This window comes from Argiope bruennichi, chromosome X1 (genome assembly GCF_947563725.1).
Source record: "Argiope bruennichi chromosome X1, qqArgBrue1.1, whole genome shotgun sequence".
Classification (NCBI taxonomy): Eukaryota; Metazoa; Arthropoda; class Arachnida; order Araneae; family Araneidae; genus Argiope; species Argiope bruennichi.
Window position 1 is genome coordinate 125,884,032 of NC_079162.1, and position 15,491 is coordinate 125,899,522.

General features: G+C 29.0%; 1 protein-coding gene across 6 annotated transcripts in view; it reads left to right on the forward strand.

Annotated features, from left to right (window-relative positions):
* Nucleotides 1–15,491, forward strand: part of LOC129958661 (histone lysine acetyltransferase CREBBP-like) — a 141,667-nt gene that overhangs the window by 37,436 nt on the left and 88,740 nt on the right. For all 6 annotated transcript variants that reach the window (XM_056071280.1, XM_056071282.1, XM_056071285.1 and 3 more), the window contains exon 2: nt 6,139–6,983. In XM_056071280.1, the coding sequence (XP_055927255.1) occupies nt 6,139–6,983 (845 nt within the window). The remainder of the gene's footprint in view (nt 1–6,138; nt 6,984–15,491) is intronic.

Here is a 15,491-nt window from a genome sequence, read left to right on the forward strand (position 1 = left end):
TTACCAGCTTATGAAATATATAGTTAAATCTATAAAATAGAAGAAAAAAAATCACAATTTATTTTTATAAAAAATATATTGCATGCCATATATAATTCTGAAAATAAATTATCATTGCTCAAGTGCAAGAGAGAACCTGTAGAATTCATTAACTTTATAACAGGTAAAGAATTAAATTCTCGGTGAAAAAAAATGTCTGATGTATATATAAAGATTTTTTTAGCTATAAAGTCGCATGTTTTTTATGGTTATTGTAACAATTGCATTTATTGAATTATAAACTACATATTTAATCTTACTAATATCATATATAAATAACATAAATTAATAGCTACAGATATTTAAACTCATTAAGAAATGAATCGATATTTCCTAAAAAGTGAGCATCTAAAAGTATACGTGGAAGTTTCTCCTAAATAAATCATGTATTCTTAGTAAATATTGCATGAAAAAGTCTTAATACTGAAATCAAGGTATACATGAGTGTTGAGTCTAAAATCATAAGGAGAAAGAAAAAAATACAATCCTAATATTTATGAAAAATAAAAATATTTCTTTTCATAGGTTAAGCATATTTCAAAATTCTTAGTTATCCAAGGTATAATGATGTTATTCAACATTTAAAAGAAAGTTTCAACCATTTTATAAAATAGGTTCAGTTTAAACCCGCATAATGAAAAGTACTATTGCAAATCATGTCTAAAAATATTTTGAAGAAAATTACATGTAAAAATTGTTTTGATACTATAAATAATTTCAGACGTTACCACCAGTTTTGCTTATTTTTTAATTAACATTCTTATGAAAGCTATGAAAATGTCAGATTCTGCACTTCGTTATATATTTGGGCAAAATTTGGTAAATTGAAATTAGTCTTGTCCTACCGTGCACCAAAGGAAAGACAGGCAGCAGATGCACACATTAGCTATTAGTGGGTGTAACTGTACATTGTGTAATGGGTTTTAAGTACGAATGGTATTCTACCAAAACTGCTTCATGAGGAGATAACTTAAAAATATTAAAAACAAATTTTATTTAAAAAGAACTTAACTAGAACTTAAAGTGATTTGTATATATTTTATCAAATAAATAAATATTTCATTTTATGTAATAAATGAAAAAAACTACATTAAATATATGTAATATAATTTTGCAGATGCGTTACCAAAAAGAAGACGGAATAAATTTCAGTTTATTTTTCCTCAGGAAGACACGATTTATATAATGAAATGACTGGTAAAAAAAGCGAAAAGCATTTAAAATTTTTTCTTTATAGCTTTTATTAACCTTGCTGTTCTCTTCGGGCCTGTATGACCCGAAATAAAATTTATACCTTCGTAAAAATATATAGTACAGGGATGTTTTCATGAAACTTCTTGAGATCTTTGGTAAATAATATAAATATGTATTCCTAGAGCAGGTGTGGCGAACCTTTATGGATCAACGTGCCATTTTTTCTAAAGAAATTAGTAATGAGGTATAGACATGCCGTCAAATGATTTTGACTTGTGATTATTGGGAAAATAATAAAACTAAATACTAACAACTCTTTATTTACCACGAAAAAATAAATTTTGCACTGTATAAAGTAAAGGTTTTAGTATACGTGTAATTCAAATTAAAGTAACATTAGTGTGACTTCTTTTGTTGCAGATTAGATTATAACTTATATTAGGATTGCAAGATGTTACTTTTCGCAGAATGCATGCTGAATTTGAGTCATCTGCCAAACAGTTTCTAAGAGAGTCTTTAATGTTATTCATCTCTGAAATTTATGACTCGTAGGTATAGATAGATGAAAATATGGTTAAAATAGCATGAGCCAGCTTCTCCAAGCAGTTAAATGTGTCTGGAATCGAATTCCATGTTTCCAAGATTTCGTTACTGGCATTTTTACGTATATTGCTTGTTAATTTTTCTGTTTCAATCAATTCCAATTTTTTCCTTGTTTCAATAAATTTTTGAATTCATATTGAACTAGACTGGAAATCAATCAGTTGCATTTCAAATTCTTCAATTTGCAACTAATCGAATTGAGACAAGTTCAGTTTATTAAATAAAATCACATCAGGGTACATAATAAACTTGAGCGTTTCCGATAATTTTTTTAACTGAGAAATCTGGCTGAAAATTCCTTGATTGATTCTTTCAATAACTTTTTCTTCGTCTGGTTTCTCAAGTACATCTAAATCTTTTGATATATAATATATTCAAATTTAGGAAGTACTTGTAGTTTTTTTTTAAAAAAAATATCGTTCCTAAAACATGCAATCTAGCGTCAAAAGCGCGAATGAAATCCATCGTGATGATAATTGTTTTATTTGTGCCTTGAAGCTTTACGTTCAATTCATTGAGCTATTGGCACATGTCTGTAAAAAACATCAATTTTGAGAGCCACATAACATCCAACAACTGTGGATATTGTTCAGTTTCTCCCACATTTTGCAGAAAAGTCTGATTTCTTCCAAGCAATCAACAAAACTTGGAAGTACGTTCTCGCGGCTCAACCAGAGAACATAGTTACACATTAGTAAGCCATTATATACCGAGTTGACTTCATCCAATGAAGCCTCAAATTTTCGCTTATTTAAAGCCTGCGACGATATGAGGTTGACTATTTTTGACTAACGCCATTGCATTATCAAGAGATGTTAAACACTCTTAGAACACAAGGCTTGTTAGTGAATAATGGAGTGGAGTTCAAGAATCGAATGTCGCACGTCTTTTTGAAATAAACTAATGAAACCATTTTTTCCCCCACCATATTTGGGGCGCCATCAATTACTGAAATAATTCTTTTCAAATTAATTTCTTTCTCAGCTAGCGAATTTTTAATAGCCGTACAAATATATGTGCCCTTTTTTAAATGGAATGGGAAACCCGCATTTGTTTGTAATACTTCATATTGAACTTTGTTGTTTTGAACTAAAATGCAAACCGTTTTGATCTGCGGCGTGCCCGAAATATTGCGCTCCGTGCCATCAATGGCACGCGTGCCAGTGGTTCGCCATCCCTGTCCTAGAGGGATTTCGGTTAATTCTTATTTCGAAGGAACTTTTTTCAATTTATACCTAATGTATCGTTCGGGTCAATATGACCTAATGCTAAAAATCAGTTATTTTTACTATACATGTTCACTTTTATTTGGAATAATTCAAAAGAAAAAAAAACAAACAATAGTTTTGTAATTTATCCGTTTTCGAAACCTGTTTCGTTGATGTATGCGTTTGGTCACATGACTAGAGAGCGCATGCGCAAGTCCAAAAGTTGATACTATTGGCAGGGGACCAATTTCTTTGCTCTCATTGCAACGTTTCTTTCTTTCTTTTTTTTTCCTGCTTATTTCACTTTCTGATATTACTGTAAAAGAATTGTGCCTGCGAATGTGAGGGGGGGGGATGGCGAATCGCAGAAATTTGAGTCATGCTGATATAGCTAAAATAATAGAAGCTTCTGACTGCGAAGAAGTATCGGAATATGATAAGCATACAAGTAACGAAATTGAAAGCTCTAACAACGATTTTGATCGCGATTTTCAACAAATGAACTATAAAGGGAGTGTTCTGTCCATGAATCGTGAAATAAAGTGGAAGTTGAATCCGCTGCCACATTCTTCTCAATGAACAGCTGCTAATATTATAAAAACTATTCCAGGGGTCACAAGATATGCAACGGCAAGAATATCAGACGTAAAATGTGCATTTGTGTTGAAATTCAATTCTACAATTGAAAACGAAATCATAAATATGACTAATATTGAAGGAGAAAGGGTTTATGGAAAAAAGTGGAAAAATATTGAAAGTAAAACTTTTCACACATATATTGGATTATTAGTGTTAGCTGGTGTTTATAAATCATATCGAAAATCAACAAAAAGCTTATGGAATAAAGAAACTGGCAGAAATATATTTCGTGTGACAATGTCCCTCGAAACTTTTCCCACCATATCGAGAGTTATTCGTTTTGACAATAAATCCACTCGTCAAGAAAGAGGAAATTTGGATAAATTAGCTACAGTGAGAGATATTTGGGAAAAGTGGATAGAAATTCTACCAAAATTATGTAATTCGATTGAAAATATTACTGTAGATGAACAATTAGTAGAATTTCGTGGCCTGTGTCCTTTCAAACAGTATATAACACGTAAGCCATCTAAATATGAGATCAAAATATGGACTTTATGTGACAGTAAAACTTCGTATGTACTGCAAACACAAATTTTCACTGGAAAAGAACAAGGGTCAAAGCCAGAGAAAAATCAGAGAATGTGAGTATTGCTCCGAATACTTATGGGTATTCGGAGCACAATATTACATGTGATAATTTTTTCACATCTTACAACTTAGGACAACTTTTTCTAAAAGGGAAAATGACTATACTTGGCACCATTAGGAAAAAATAAATAAATCGTAACTTTCTGAACAAATGCCAAACAAAGAAGTTCACAGTTCATTATTTTATTTTACAGAAGACACAATAGTTGTAAACTACATCTCAAAAAAGAACATGTTATTCTTATGAGCATCATGACAAAGAAGTTAGCATTAGACCTGACAAAAAGAACCATTAATGATCTTAGATTATAATTCAACTAAAGGGGCTGTGGATTCTCTTGATCAACTTTTAAACACATACACTTGTAAAAGAAAAACAAATCGCTGGCCCATGATAATATTCTATAACATGCTTGATATTTCTGCGTACAATGCATTTGTTCTATGGACTTCAATACATAGTGAATGGAACGAAAACAAATTGACTAAACGAAGGCTATTTTTGGAAGAACTGGAAAAATCGTTCATTTTTCCACACATTGAAGCAAGGCCTACCAAGAAGTGAGGATTCAATGAAAATAGCGGAATGAATACAGAGAAAAGGGGAAAAGTACCATCGTGATCTGCTGAGAATACTTCATTGTGTGTCAAATGTGTCAGGTGCAAGCTCTGTCCGTGAAGCAATGACAGTAAAACTAATATATTATGCTGCAATTGTAAGAATCGCATTTACAAGTCTCGTGTAAAATATTATTGTTCAAATTGTAAATAAAAGTAAGTTTCAATTTCCAATATTTTTTGTTATTTTTATAGCTGCTTTATATTATTAGATCTATTTTTAAACTTATATTACTATTGTTTAAACTGTTTCTTAAATGGTACCTATCAATTACTGCAAGAAAGGTTAGTTTTCCGAGTTGGGTCATGTTGACTTGAATGATACATTCATGAAAATACGAACAGAACAGCAGGGTTAAGGGATATCATTGTCACATGTCGATTTAGGAATGGGAAGCTTGGGTATCTTTGAAAAAAAATGCGTGGGCATTAGGAATTTTATTTTACTCGGAATATGAAAATCTGAAATGGTTTTCAATTTTTTACAGCACGTGTAGAAATAAAAAGTGGGGTTTGGATCCAGAAATGAGAGAGAATTGGACCATATTTTATTATAGAATAAAATATTATTTATTATATATATAGTTTAAGAATTAGGATTGCAATTAAATCAAGAAATATCATTACTTACATTAATTTTTATCTATTGAAATTGAATATTGACAATCTGTAATAAATTCTCTTTATATTTCACCGAAAAAATAACTTTCTTCCTGCTTTTTTACTATGCTCTTTGAAAAGAGGAATAAGTCTTTATTCTTAATGATTTGTCACTGATTTTGAATCTCGCTGTTCATGACTGTTTCTATAAAAGAAAAGTATTTGATTAAAGGAAAAATATATAATTTTGTAAAAGGAAAAAATGCAGCAATTTTGATTTACTTTTTTTTTTTCTTCTTATATTTGGTTTGACTTTGGTTAGGAAAATAAGTAGGAAAAATTAAGCCTCAGATTTGTATTTGCTTTGTTGACATTTATATCTGTTTTGTATTTTGGCTTTAAGTGATTTTAATCAAAAACAATATATTGGCATTGTTTTTTTTAAAAATGTTATTTTAATGTCTTTATCAGTGTGAAAGGCAAACTTCCATTTTACCCTTCTCTTTATCCTTCCAATTACTAAAACTTCCATTTACATCTCTTCCATTTTACCCCTTTTGGATTCTTGTAGAATATATGTTCTTTCTGGTAAATGATGGATAATATTTAATAAAAACATATGTTGAATGTCTCTTCTCCTTTCTAGATCTTCCATTTGGACTCTGGGATCTAGAAAATTCCTTACCTGAAGAGCTAATGGGGTCAGGCGGACTTGATCCGTCCGATATGCCAAGTCAAACATCGCAGACATCAACTCAACAAAACCTTTTGAATGGAACTGGTGATAGTGTTCCAGTAGAGAGCAATGCTGTTGGCAGTGCAACTACTCAGAGGCATCAGCAGCTCTCTCAGTTACTACAAACAAAGCCAAATGTTTCTCATAGTACTGTACCAACACCTTCATCTCATAGTGGGATACCCACAACTCAAAGGATACCAAGCCCTAGTGTGTCTTTAGCTTCGATGACTGCTGTGAAAAGTCCTCATGCAAATAATTTGACACCTCCTAATACCACTGTAAATAAAACTGGTACTGTTGTTTCATCTTCTACCCACATAAGTGTTAGTGATGGTAGTGCAGCTATCACAAATATTTCAAATAGTATAGCCAATAGTTTAAGTAATACATCTGGAAATTTGGGTATGAACAATAATATGTTGTTGATGCAGAATAAAGGAAGTGCTATCGGTTCTCAAAGTAATCTGGTGTCTCTCCCCACATCAGTGGCAGGGAACAGTACTGGGAATAATTCCCAGCTTCATCCACCACTTGCTGTTGTGCAACCTCCTCAGGTAAATCAACAGACTAACACATCACTTATCAATGGTAGTCATATGCCCCTTGGAAATACTAGCTCATTAAATTTAAACCGAGGGGTTAATCCATCTGTCTCGTCAGCTGTGACTCATAGTACTGTGATTGCACCGCATTCTCCTCATCAGAACATTTTAGGACATCCATCATTAAGTAATCAAGGTGCTAATTTAAAGGTACTCCAATTTTCTTTCTTATTGTTTTTAAAATGTATTATAAATTGTAAATATAAACGAACCTTGCTAGTGAACCATACTAATAAATCATTGTGTAATTAATAAAATATTTGGTTTTGTCTAATTGCACTTTTTAATTTTGATATGGTTTTTATAAATTTAAAATTGTTGTTAATATCTAATAAGTTATCTAAAAATATAAATTTTTTTTCTTAAATATTTTTGCTAGTACTTGTCAAAATTTAATCTCAAAATAATTTGTTGTTAATCTATAAAAAGAGTCTTTTGACACATAGTAATGAAGAACAGGAAATGTCTGTGTTGATTATATATCAAGAGGCTTTGGAACTATGATAACCAAAATAAAAAAGAGCTTTAACTTTGAATACTGACCTTGTGCAATTTCTGTGTAGACACTGTGGAATTGCTGTACACCTGCCTTTTTAAGTTTTTAGCTGCTAATTTAAACAATATTGTGCATAATATTAAAATTTTTTAGAATCTAATATTGTCTTTTAAATGCTTTTAATTTTCAAATGAAATATGAGGAGGGGATTGTCTCTTTTTGTATTAGGTGGAAATTTTTAAGACAATTTTATCCTTAATTAATGCATTCCATCTATTCAGCTCTATTATTGTATATTTTTTATCCCCAGATGTTTTTAATTGAAGAATCCTGCTGAATATCACTAACAAAAATGTTAAAAATTATTTTTTTCCGCTTTTAAAAAAGATTTCACAGATTACAAAGAAAAAAAAAAAAAAAAAACTACAAATAAGTTTTTTTTAATTGTAAACAAATTTGATTTTTATTTTTTTAGCAATCCAGATTTTTAAATTTTTTTACTTATTAAATGAAAACTTTGAAATTTTGAAAGTGCTACCTTTTAAACTCTAATATTCTGCACGATTTTTATTTGGGGTTGTGACTCCCATTAAAGAAGTCCCAGATAAAACATAAATTACTTCAAGGAATATTTCTTAAGGGGAAAAAAAATTAATTTCGCTAAATAATGCTGTTGCACATAAATGCTTAAGTATAAATTAACTTTTTTCAATATCAGAACAATTTGTTACTGTATTGGAACCTGAAATCTTACTTTCGAGCTTTAAAAGACTGGAATGTTTTCTGATTGCTCATGTGAATTGGGATAGGCAAGATACAATCACAATAATTTAAAGTGATAAAAACTTGTTCATATCTACATCAAGCTGAAAGTTTTTGATATTTTTGCTAAGAATTGACAAAAATAGATTTTTTCCTATAATTTGAATAAATAGCCATGCATATTATGTATAGATAATTTAGCATTTTTTCCAATGCTTCTTGCTTTCTTTGCATCATCTGAATGTACAGTAGTTGTAGGGAAAGAGGCAAATGTATGATTTTGACTGCATGATTGCAAGCCAAATTTCATTTATCTAAGTCATTGAATTTTTGAGTTATTGCGTTTCCTTACATATAAACGGTTTATTGTTGGCAGATTTGGTCCAAGAAGTAGTACATATTTACATTTTGTTAAAATTATGTACTAAATTTCATGTACATTTGCTTTTTTGCATAACTTTTTGACTTGTCATTCACGTGCATTTTAGCCAACGAAGCAAATTTCCATTTGACAGATTTTTCCTGAATTTTTATAGAAAACCACAGACTTTAATGTTCAGAATACACCAAATTTTATTTCTCTCTGTGTTTTCAAATTATACTGTTCTCAAAGATACAAATACAATTTTAAAAATGTTTTTTTGGACTCTGGGAGGTTTGAAACATAGGGATTCGTCAAAATCTCAATGTCAAATTTTTGGTCTATTAAAATGCTTTTTCTGTATGCAAGAAAATAAAAAAATTAATAAATTATTAAAGTATTCAAAATTAATGAAGGATAAAATATGGAAGTGGTACAAATATGTATCACTTTATAGTGAAGATTTAAGTTAACAATGACTTTACAATTGCAATTTGTCTGCCACTAATGTTAAGTATGAAATTGTAAAATTATAGTTTGAAACCTTTTTTTTTTTTTTTTTTTACATTTAATGAAATTAGACAATCTGCTATCAGATGTATCTGTAAATAACACATTAATTTTTTTGACAGGAAAATATTTCTAGCTTTCAGTTGCTAGCTTCTAATAGGATTCTAATTTGAAAATTTTCTGAAGAAGCATTTAAATAAATATTTTTCAAAGAAAAAAAGTGTTTTGTAATTTCTTGAGGTTGGTGAGTGAAATAAATGGGGCCTTTGCTTTTACAGATTGCAGTGCACAAAGTAAATTATGTATATGTATTTGGTTTACAATGTTTTGAATATATGATTCAAGAATTAGAGATGTAATGAAAATAATTCCTTTTCTTGCTTATCTTGAATAAAAAGTTTTCTATTATAATGAAATACTAGTTGAAGGTTAATTATTTATGAAATTTAATTTCTAGAATGCCTTATTTTTTAAAAAATTGTTAATGAATGGAGGGGAAGAGGGAGTAATTCAAACATCAATTTTAATTACACAGGAAAATAAGTGGGACTATCTTAAAAATTAATTAAATGTTTTAATGTCAATTCTCTTGAGTTCAGTGAATGGTTGTTTTTTGGTAGCTGGAGTAAGTAATCATCATCAAATAATCTAGTATGGTTCACTTAATATAGTAACTTATATAGCAAATATGTGAATGTTAGTAGGCATTTTTCTGGCACATATGGGAAAAGAATGCAAGTGAATACTTCAAAATGTAAAAATAATTTGATAAAATTTTTACATGTAGAAAATTAAGCATGTTGAAGACCTTTGATAAATTGTGAAGAATGGTGTGTGATCAGGAATATGAAAAACTAAATGATGAATAACTTTTAAGATTTAGAAGTCGCTAAAAGTGTCTTGTTAAAAATCTGTAATCTGGCGATTTGATTAGTTTAGAGATTGGCAACAAGTAAGACAATGAAACAAAAGAAAGATTTATTTTAATCAGTGATTTGGGGACAATTACTTAGTAATAATTGCTATAAGAAATGGACAACTTGTCGGTGAATATCATTTACAGTAGCTACAGAAATTTCACTATTCAGATATATCATAGGTGATTGGCTGAATAAAAGATGGTTCTGTGAAGGAAACCTTTGCATTTTCTTCCATTAACGCAGACTAAATCTACCAGGTCAAAGTAATGCAGACTTCATTGTAATAGAAGTGCCATAGGCTGAAACTGTTTCTCATTTCTGGTTATTCCCATTTTTGTTTGAAAAATGATTGTAATCTGATAGGAGCAAAAGATGCACAATAAACCAAAAACATATGATAGATGTGGTATAAAAATGGTGGGAAGATATGATTTGCATTTTCTTAAATTACCACATTTTTATGTAGTTTTTTTTATTTGTGCAGTTATAAATACTGAAATTATAGAAATTAGGTTTTTAGTTCTTTATTCTGGTGCTTGATTAGCAATAACTTCCTTCTCATGGACAATAATATACGTCTCCATCATTCTGTATTAGTAACAAATTGTATTGAGGTAATCCAGCGAATTAAGCAGTCCACAGAGTTCACAGTTTAAGTTTCCAAAATTAAATCTGACAGTAGTGTAGGATGTATTTGAACATATTGTATCTTTGCAATACCTACCTATCGTCCTCAAGGCATTGTTCATAATGACTGTGCTTTCATACTAGTACTACTTAATTGTTTAACATGTTGTCAGATAAAAAGTTGGTGTAACAACTTTTTCCTATTCCAATTTGCATCACATTTATTGTAGTCGAATTTATTTGCTGAAATGGGTAATCTATATTTTGGAGATAAGTCAGGGTTGACAAAATTTGATCTTGTGCAAGTTTCATATTTTTAGATATAAAATCATTCAAATTATACCAGTGTTTAGTTGCTCTTTTCATCTTTTCCATCAGAAAATGAATTTCAAAAAATTATTCTAGGAATCATTTTGTACTTCCAGAATAACTTAAAAACAGTTTTTCTATTGAATATTATGATCAGCCAAATGTTAGCTCAAATTTCAATTTCTTCAAATATTTGATAGGTTGTTTTGAGTATTGTGCTGGGATTTTTCATATTTTTGTGAGGAAAAGAGCATATTTGAGTATACCCATCTAATTCTTGTTAAATTATTTTTTAATTAATTAAATCTTTATTATAATAAATTCCTGTTATTGGAATGAGTCAAATATTTGATTCTTATGCTATGTATCTGGACGCCAAACAGCAAAGTTGCTTGCAGACATTTTCCCCAGATTTAATTTTTTCACACTTATTTCTTCTAGAATCTTCAATAATTATTTGGAAATTGATCCTGATTTGAGACATTTTAATAAAGCTTTATGAATTATTTTTAAATTAAAATTTTTATTTATTAATTTAGTAATTTTTTTTAATTCAAGGGTTAACAAATATTTTAAGATAAAAATCAAATTTACAGATGCTTTTTCTTGTAAAAGTGCCACAAATAGGGAAAATTTAGGATTGCTTATTCCATACTAAGAGGTTATGCCCCGTCCTATCTCTCATGCTATGTTGTGTTACTGAAGAAATACTTGTGAAAGAATTAACATTATAATAGCCATGATGTATAGATTCTATATTGTATTTATGTACTGTAACTATGCTTTAAATTTAATATTTTTAATAATATTAATTTCTCCTATTTATTTAATCAACCTTTCAGAGTTGTAAAAGTTTCTGCGATTTGGATTTAATTATATTTTAGATTTTTTATATATTAAGGTAAAATTCTTGCCTCTAACAGGAAATATGTAGTTTTTTGTAACTTATGGATTAAAGTATTTCACTTCTTCCTTATTAATGATCTTTTCTCATATGAGGGAAAAAAATTCACTTACCCTTTCTTATTTAATTATTTCTTATAAACCTTAAAATTAAAGATTAAACGAAATAACAATTTTTAATTATGATAAATAAGAACAATTAAACCCATTGTTCAGTACTTTTTAACTGAATTTTCTCTCTGTGCTGACACTTAGCCTATTGGTAACTAGTGTTGATATATTTATATTTAGTGTAAAGTATTATTAATTTTATGAAATATACTCCTTAATATCACCCTCTTAATTTTAAAAATGCATTAAAGCTAGGTTATTCAAGCTTATATGTGCATCATTAAATCTCCTCCACAAGCATATTCCATTACAAAACAAACATGAGTCTGAAAATGAAAAACAAATTTTATTACAATCATGTTCATCAAATAAAATTTGTCTTATAAACTCAAAAATTATTAAAAAAAGTAGAATTTTAATGAATTAAAAATTTTTTATTATACCGACCATAATCTCCATGTATAGTTACGAACTGTTAATTCAGACTAAATTTTCAATCTTTACTTTTCTTTTGAGACAGTTCCGAAGCATTTAATTTGGAATTATAGAAATAAGGTTGGAAATACTATCACTTATGAGTATTTAAACAAACTTCTTATTATTAAATTTCTTACCTGTGTTTATATATATAATTTGGTTTTAATTTGGAAATTCAGAGATGCTACTGATCTTTACTGTTTCTGTTGTATTTCCCCTGTGATTATTCAAAGGTATTTTAACGGAATATTCATCATTTAATACTGCTAAATTTTCTACCTATTAATTATTTTTTTAATGTGAATGCATGGAGTTGGCTTATATCATTGCAGAAGTGCTTAAGATTAGAACTATATCTGTCCACCCACTCTCCTTTCTCTAAATTCCTTGAGTTATGAAAGGTACGAAAATGCTTCGAAGTATTCATATGGACGAACTTGAGGTAGATTTAGTGTGGGTTTTCAAACTTTTGCTTTATAAAAATTAGCTCCATTGCCAATTTTCACATCCTTTATTGAAAAATTTTCTAAATAAAGGAAAAAATTTCAATTTTTTTTGTACCAGTTTTGTTATCTGTTTACTTGATAGAAGCTGGATAAATGGGATTCTGTCTTTTTTTTCATTTCAATTTAAAACTTTTGAAAATAGTTTCTTTTAGAATTATTAGAAAATTATGGAGTTTTTCCATTTTGTTTATACTTAGCTTATATTTGCTTATTTTTAAAAACAGGGTGAAATTTCTTCAGCTAAGTATTATTTGAATAATTTTTATAAAAATTTCAGAAAATTTTTGTGACATGAGTCTTTAAAAAAAAAATTTTTTTTAGTAGTTGTATTTCCAATGCTTTGCGAGTTTTGGTAATTATTATTATCCAATAATATTAAATGTTAAGAGAATTAAGATATTGTGCAAAACCATCATAATGACTCTTACATAAAATTTGAGAACTCCATTTAAGGTTTTGGCAAGGTCATCTATGTTTTTAAGTGGTTTATGTCAATTTCATTAAAATTTTCTTTGGTTATTTGTTATTATAAGTTTTTTTAGTAACCTTTTCTATAATATAATATTTAATCCTTAGAAGCCTGATTTTCCAAATTAAAAAAAAATATCAATTGTTTATTGCAGTAGTCAGATAAAAGGTGAAAATTATTTTAAAAATAATCAAAATGCGTATTTTATATATTTGGAAAAAAAATGAGAAAGCAAGTATAAATTTTGATACTTTAGGCATTAAGGCCATAAATATGTCACACTAACTGTTAATGTACTTAGTCATGAAATAATGTGAAACATTGTTTGTTATCACATAAAGAAACTTTACATTTCTTGCAAATCTAAGAGGTAAGTTTTCTACAAATCTTATATTTACCTTTATATCTCAAGTCCATAAATACTTTTTCATGCCCAACATGATCCTAATGTAGGTCAGTTGAGGTTAGGACTTGTACACTTGACTGTGGCCTTTTGAGGGGTTCTGGGGTCTCTTTTCATCAAGTATAGGTACTTGGTCTTCTCCTTTTAATTTCTGAATAATTTTGATGCCAGCCAGCTCGGTTGTAAAATCGGCTAACTTCATCTAAGTCAGGGTCAGTGGAAAAATTTGTGGTGTTATCTTGATCTTCTAGCTCCATCTGATGCTCTCTTAGACTCAAATAATAATCAATGTCGTCATCATTTTCACTGGTCTCATCCTCTGAAATATCACCATTTTTCTAGTTGTCGCAAAACTGCTTCGATATCATTCGGCTTCATTTTTGATAAATATCTGTAAATAGTCAAAGGAAATGTAATTCCGACACCAAATCCATCAGAGAGACAACAAATGCAATATAAATAAAAAAATATTATTAGCCAAAGAACAGACGGGTAGGTTTCATAAATCCTGGACTACCTGAAGTATCAAAATTGATACTCATAAAAATAGTAAGATTTTCTTCATGCTAAACAGGCCTTTTGCTAAAAAATGTTATCATAGTAAAAATTAGATACTCACCTACCTCAAAAATATTTTTATTTGTCGAAAGAATGAAATGCACTAAAGTTTTATTCCACTAAACTTTTTCTGAAAATATGTAACTCGTTTAATATGGTGGGAAAACAAAATGACATATTATTTGAACAATTTTGATGGCTGAAGTTTTTTTTTTTTTTTTTTTAAAGTGTTGTTTAAAAGAACATTATGCAATGGTAACATACATACAACCAAATCTTAAAAACAAACTAATTGTAAGTGTACAATTCGATTTAAAAGTCCACTATCAAATTTGAAACTTGCAGCATTTGAAGGTTAAATAGGTAAGTGGGTAATCCTTTTTCAGTAGTTGAGGGGTTGCTATTAATAAATTCATGTATTTTTATTATATATTTTGACATATGTAAAATATCATGTGAAAACTGAAGCAGTCAATGTAAGTTTAAAATTGACTCAAAGTATAGAGATCCAAATACAAAAGCCTAAATATTTGAAGTCATATTTTTTCTACTTTTTTATTCTATAATTTCATACAATATAAGCATTCTCTTATTTAATGTTATTATTATGATTAAACAAATTTTATGTAGCAAATGAATAATTTAAACTTATTTATTTCTTGCTTTGAACAAAGTAAAATTTAGGTATTGTTGCCTTGTTCTATTTTTTCATTGTATCTATATTTAAACTATTATTAAGTATTAGAATTGATTTGGAGTTTTTTAATTGCATCATATTGATTGAGCGGAAAGTCCCCCCCCCTTCCATTTTAATAGTATTAGAATGTAATAATTTTAAGGGAGGACTTTATTGGGAGTTAATTGTTTCGCATAACAGAAGGAACTTTTTGTTTTAATGAATATTCAAGGCGTAAAGAGTGTTTTCTGTTCAGCAGTATCCATTCTTTTCTGGTAGCTGGTTTGAAATAGAAGTTTAGTATTTAACAGAAGTGCGCATACATAAAATGGGACCCCTTTGAATTTTATTATTTTGAATTTTTTTGATATTTATAACTGTTTAGGATTTCAGTTAGATTATGTATCTATAGAGAAGTTGTTTGGTTAATTATTAAATGTCAAATTTTATGCAGCAATTAACAGATTATTTTTTAAGGATGTAAACTGTACCAGTATAACACCCTCGTAACCCCAGTGAAGAATTCATTTTCAAGCTCAACACTGATATAATTGGAGGGGAGTAGGGGTT